General features: G+C 35.2%; 1 protein-coding gene across 3 annotated transcripts in view; it reads left to right on the forward strand.

Moving 5' to 3' along the window:
• LOC136799652 (uncharacterized) overlaps positions 1-5,741 on the forward strand; it is a 28,455-nt gene extending 22,714 nt beyond the window's left edge. For all 3 annotated transcript variants that reach the window (XM_067056368.1, XM_067056370.1, XM_067056369.1), the window contains 7 exons: positions 73-845; positions 1,109-1,265; positions 2,796-2,901; positions 3,360-3,408; positions 4,089-4,268; positions 4,666-4,862; positions 5,535-5,741. In XM_067056368.1, the coding sequence (XP_066912469.1) occupies positions 73-845; positions 1,109-1,265; positions 2,796-2,901; positions 3,360-3,408; positions 4,089-4,268; positions 4,666-4,862; positions 5,535-5,593 (1,521 nt within the window). In that variant the 3' untranslated portion in view covers positions 5,594-5,741. The remainder of the gene's footprint in view (positions 1-72; positions 846-1,108; positions 1,266-2,795; positions 2,902-3,359; positions 3,409-4,088; positions 4,269-4,665; positions 4,863-5,534) is intronic.
• The last annotated feature ends 259 nt before the right edge of the window (positions 5,742-6,000 follow it).

The raw sequence follows: 6,000 nt of genomic DNA on the forward strand, positions 1-6,000 counted from the left end.
GTGAGTAGTTATCATCACTGGACATTCTCTACTGTGGCGTTCTTAATTTGAATTCATGTTCTGAATTTATAGAGCAAACAAGTGAGCCAATCAAAATCATTCTCAAGTATTACATCATCAATCACACCACGGAAATCAACCAATGAATCGTCAGCTGCTAGAAACTTAATTAATGACATCTCATCAAAGTTACCATTCAGAGCGAACAGTGATGCAGCGTCAACGGTTCCTAGGCAACAAAATGGTAGCCGAGTTCCGACATTCCGTGCCTCGTTTCACGGCTTTTCGAATATTCCACCTCACCAGCCACCTCCGCCTCGTTTTACTAAACAAAAAACGTCAAATTTACCGTCAATTACTATTGAAACACCGACAAATACCGAAAAAGAAAACGACAAACGAGATCGCTTATATTCTCCCGAGCGTAGTAACTCGTTTGAAAATTTCACGCAAAAGATATTTGCAGATAGTAATACGCCATTTGACAGCGCCAATAACAAAATGAACAATTTTCCAACCAATGAGAACTCAGAAAATATTGAACCGCCTCATAGACATTCACTATATAGACCCAGTCCCCGAATACGACGGATCGAGGACGAATTTGCCGTCACCGATCGTGCTACGAGACAATATAAAAGTAAAAGTTTGTATCTTGAAGTTTTAAATAGACGCTCCTTCGCAGCTCCCATAACGTTAGATGATCCACCGGAACCACATTTGACCGGAGACATTAATAACCGGATAAGCCTTCATGCGGATACATTGAGTTCACAACAAACTTTACGAAACATATCGGGTTATGCAACTTTACCGAGGAAATATAAAAAGAAACCGTCCAAAAAGTAAGTAGTGATTTTGAGGAAATTTTTATCCGTATAAACTTTTTATGAAATATTTTCGTGTTTACGCGTTCCACATTTTCAAGTCCACATCATATGAAAACCACATCATTTAGTCCAAAGAATTGAGGAAAAAGTTTTTTATCAATATTTTCCTGGTTGAAGGTTTGTGTGAAATGCGAAAAAATCTGGTTTTTGTTTTTAGAAAGTGTATTTTTAAGGAAAGCTTTCAATTCTTTTGAGGTTGTTCAATTCTAATTCAATAGGAAAGCAACAAAATCAATTCGTTTGGCAAAATCTGAAGATGAGAAACTTGGCATTAAAATTTGTGGTGGAAACAAAGTTGGTATTTTCATCAGTGACATTCTTCCTGGTTCTGCTGCTGCTCATTCAAATCTCAAAGTTGGGGATCGAATTATAAATGTATGTTTGCATGTACCTCTGGTGCTTCTTATCACTTTTCTTACTCATCATTTTTTTACGAAAGACAAAACGATTTTCTTAGCCTTCTGCGCTACTTTTCTTTTTTGTCAGCATATGAGTTACACCCCTGTGTCACAGACCCACTGGGACCCCAGCCCTACTGGAAAATTTGCCAAAAATTTCGTCCCCGGTGGGAAAATAATTTGGAATTTCAGCCCCACTGGGAAATTGACTTTGTTTTCATCCCCGTTCAAAATTCAATGTTTAAAAATTGCAATCCAAAACTATCCCCAGTGGATTTTTAACAATGGAGCAATAGAATTTCTATCCCCATTTGGATTTTTTATCCCCACTGAGGTAGAAAGTTCCACTGGGGCTGTGAGACAGGGGTGTTTTTTCTGTTTTGCACGCTTGTTTTGTATCTCATCAAAAATGATATCAAGTTCTTAAATTTCATTTTTATACTACATTTTGTTCCGTTTTACAATACCGGGTGCGCCAGAAAAAAGTATACAAGTTTGTCGAGATATTGTAGGCTTTAGGATGAGAATTTTAATTTGATTCTTTTTTCCTTGTATAGGGGAAAACCTAACTTAAATTTTGGTATATAAAACTTCAAAATCGGTTCAGTCAATCAAAAGTTATGATAAAAAAACTGTAAATCTTGACTTACCCAAAAATTCAAAATTCATTAAAAACCGTGAACAAAATTTGAATGTACAATTACCACTATCTATCTATCTATCTTTCGATAAAATGTCATTTTCTAAGCATTTCTTTTGGTAAAATGTTGGTCTTTAAGCTTTCCTCGACTCATTGGATATTAAAATAATTCAAATTAAGCCTCAAAACTAAAATCAGGGCGTCGAAGTATCGATATGGTGGCATTTTGAAAGTTTCACTTGAAAATTGGATGTTTTTTTTAGTTTTTAGCTATTTAGCAAGAATTTTCGAATTTTTATGGAAATTTTTACTTTCTTAGCAAAGTCTGAGCTTCACCGACCTTAAATCAACCATTTTACAGTTACCAATTGACAATTTTATTCATTTACGGTTATTTAACTGTTTAAGTGATAATAAACAGAGTGAAAATCTTGTTCCTTGTTTCTAATGAATTTTGAATTTTTGGGTAAGTCGAAATTTTCAGTTTTTTTTAGCATAACTTTTGATTGACTGAACCTATTTTAAAGTTTTATATACCAAAATTTAAGTTAGATTTTCCCCTATACAATGAAAAAAGAATCAAATAAAAATTCTCATCCTAAAGCCTAAAATACATCGACAAACTTGTATACTTTTTTCTGGCGCACCCGGTATATTTGTGAGTATTATTTTCAATGCTTTTTTTACTTATGGTCCTTTGTCAATCTTTTAGAAATGGATAAAACTCGACCTTTTCCGTCAGTGCAAACACCTGTTTCACAGGCTGAATAGTAATCCTGACCTTTTTCAGGGTGTGGTAAATTCCTATCTTACCTCTAATAGCTTATTGTTTTGTCAAAAGTTTTCTAATTTTCTTCTTTCCCATAGATGAACTCATTGGATTTGACGAGAGCAACTTTGGACTTTGCAACTCGTGTCATGATGAGCAATATAAAGTCTACCAAAGTTCGAATGCAGTTACAAGAACATGAAAGTAAAACAAATTGCTGTTAAATGCAGGGAAATGATATAGCAAACTTTTACTTTTTGAAATTTACTATATTATTTCCCAAAAAATAAGGAATAGTTAAGGAACTGGTCAGACTGAAAATAAGAAAACAAGTTAAGAAAAACAGAGAGTTAAACTGGAACTTGCACACATTTACAAAAATTTTAACAAAAAGTTGACAAAATGTTGGCGAAACAACACCCAATACTCGTCTTTTTCTGTACTGTAGCCCATTATACACCAATTTTTCCTCGAGTGCAGCCTTGCTATACTCTGCAAACTGGGAATTTAATCACATGATCGAAAGTGAGTCAAACAAACTAACTTCTTAACGCAAGTTCAAGTAAGAAACAATGGAAAGAAACAAAAGGCTTCCAGACCGGGGTTTTCTATATGGGCTATGTTTTCATAATATGCTAACATCGCTCTCTTTCATTCTACAGATTACTTAGACGTCGTACAAAACTCCTATGCGGAGTCACTTTACGTCAGGTTTGTGCTCATATCATTCATTTTTGTTGATCTGGTGAGAAATAAAATTGCTATAGTCCATGAAAATCTTACAACGGAAAAAATCAAGAGACCTAAAACTAAAATTTTATATTATCATGGCCTACTACCTTTTTTATCATAACAATTTATATAATATCATCTTTTCCTGAAGAACACAGCATCTAAAACAATTTTGTGGGGTATATTTTGTGGCTTCAAAATGAAAACAACCCGTACCCCTTTTTTTTTAAAGCCCAACCTTTTTTTGATATAAGCATTCTAACCTAAAATACTATTACCCTGGGATTCCAGAATCTTACAGATTTAAACCCTTTTTAACTTAAGTTCTAAATCTTCACCGGATTTAAAGTACATGGAATCCCGGTTATTTTTGACGGGTCATTATATTACCCCTCTGAAACACGAATTCCACCTCATTTCAAAATTCATCTTGCATTGGAAATGGGTTCATTAGAGTCGATATTTTACGTGAATAACCCAGTAATCTAGGACTTTTAGGCAGTCGATTGTTTTCACGGGGTCCAAGGCCAGCCAGCTCGGCTTTTCATGAACTGAGCGGAACATCGGAAGGAGCGGGGATTCGTACCTGGTATAAGAGGCTGACGCCTTTGACCACTTGGCCATCGCTCCTTTATGACCTTTTACTTTTTCCATGACAGGACATTACATTCTTATAATGCCACTAACCTCAATGAAATGAGTTTCAAAGCTGGAGATATTTTACACATTACGGATACACGGTATAACTTCGATGAAGACAATATGACATGGACTTGGTATGGTGCTCGCAAAGTCAGCTCTTCGAAACAAACGGAAGGTGAAATACCTGCTATAGAAGGGTGAGTATGCTGAAGTACCTTTCCAAAAAGTCTAATTGGATTTTTCTGACCTGCTCAGAGAAACATTTAAATGGATAATCTTATTTGTTCGAATTAGAGAGAGATTCGAATTATAGCAATTATTTTAAGAGGGTTTCTACTGAAGGGGGTTGGAAACCAGTTCTAATTATAGAAAGATTCGAATATTAGAAGTTGGAACAAGCGAGAGTTTACTGTATTTTAAATTTAAAGTTGATTTATTTTTTATTTTTGAAATTCAGCTTTTTTCTAAGCGCGCTATTTTGTTTTGCAAAAAAGTCACATTTTGGTTTCTATCTGTTCTACGTGTGTAGAGGATTTATATATATGTTCATAGACTAGGTCCGGTGATTATAACTTTATCATTTGTTGGTGATAGGTTTGATGGTACCAAAGAAGTAACAGAAAAAGAAGCACACGCCCACATGTCAACAAGCCGCAATCCGTTACGCCGGTTAAGTAAATCAGCACAAGATCTCAAGAGACGATTCTTTGGCAAAAAATCTTCACTCCGAAGACGGAACACGGCTGGTTCATCAAAAATCGAACGTGCGCATCATAATAATGGAATCGAAGGTAATCTAGCTTCCATTTTTAACATTCATTCACTTTGAAATTTTGCAGGTAATTGAATTGTTTGAGATGTTTAAACTATAAAATCTTTCTAAAGTTCATATAAAAATACACAATGTCTTATGGCCTGAATATCAACTTTTAAAAGCAGTTAGGCAAAAAAGATTAAAACGTTTTGCTCAGGACTGCAAAAAAATCTAACAGCCAACAATCTTTAAACATGTTATCCATGGCCTGTAAGAAAATTCTGTTCCCGAGTACGTTGTCTTATCCCCGGGGATGGGGGTACTTAGGCAAATGGAGGGAACGGCTATGTGCCGCTCTTAAGAGTGCCTTTTTGAACCTTCAAAGTCCCTCTGAGGTTTTTTTGACATGCGTAAGTCATTTTTCTAGCGGAAACAGCCGAAAAAATGCGGGATCTGACCCCTCTCTGCTACTAAAAATAGAAAGACAGAGGTCAAAATTCGGCTTTTTTCGAGTGCTTCCGTTAAAAAATATGACGTCATCTTGACTTAGGCGTATCAAGAATCTGAGACCCTAAAATTTTCCATTTTCAAAAATTGGGTGGTCCCCCCGACATTTCGTAAATCTAGCTAGTACCCCCGGGTATTATCCCAAGTCTACCTAAGCAATTGTTCAGATTCTTTTCAATATATTCATGTTTTTATTCCATAGACCCGGTCAAACGTTCAAGCTTCTACGAAATTTTACTTGAAGATCCTATACGAATCTAAACCACTATCCTCTCTCAGCCATGTTTCATAATTCTATATATGCACTTGTATAATATTTGTCACTAAGATTTATTTTTTATGTATTTTTGTTATATTCAATAATAATGATGGCGGGTACGGAAAGTAGCTCGAAATCTTTACGAGGAAATTCTTTTTTATCAATATTCTGCATTTAAGGTTTCGTCTTTAAATAAGAGTGATATCGTTTGCTTACTCGTCACTTTTAATTTTCAAGATTTTTCACATTGGATTGACACGGATGTGGAGCAAGATGTGGAGCAAGATTGGTCAGGAAAAGGAAAAGAAAAACATTTTTTGCTTATATCAGCATAATATAACAATAGGCAGACACTCTCCTGATATGAAACATGTGTCTGATATGAAACGAGAATACTTATGTAAAGATA

This window comes from Clytia hemisphaerica, unplaced genomic scaffold (genome assembly GCF_902728285.1).
Source record: "Clytia hemisphaerica strain Z4C2 unplaced genomic scaffold, Clytia hemisphaerica genome assembly, whole genome shotgun sequence".
Lineage (NCBI taxonomy): Eukaryota > Metazoa > Cnidaria > Hydrozoa > Leptothecata > Clytiidae > Clytia > Clytia hemisphaerica.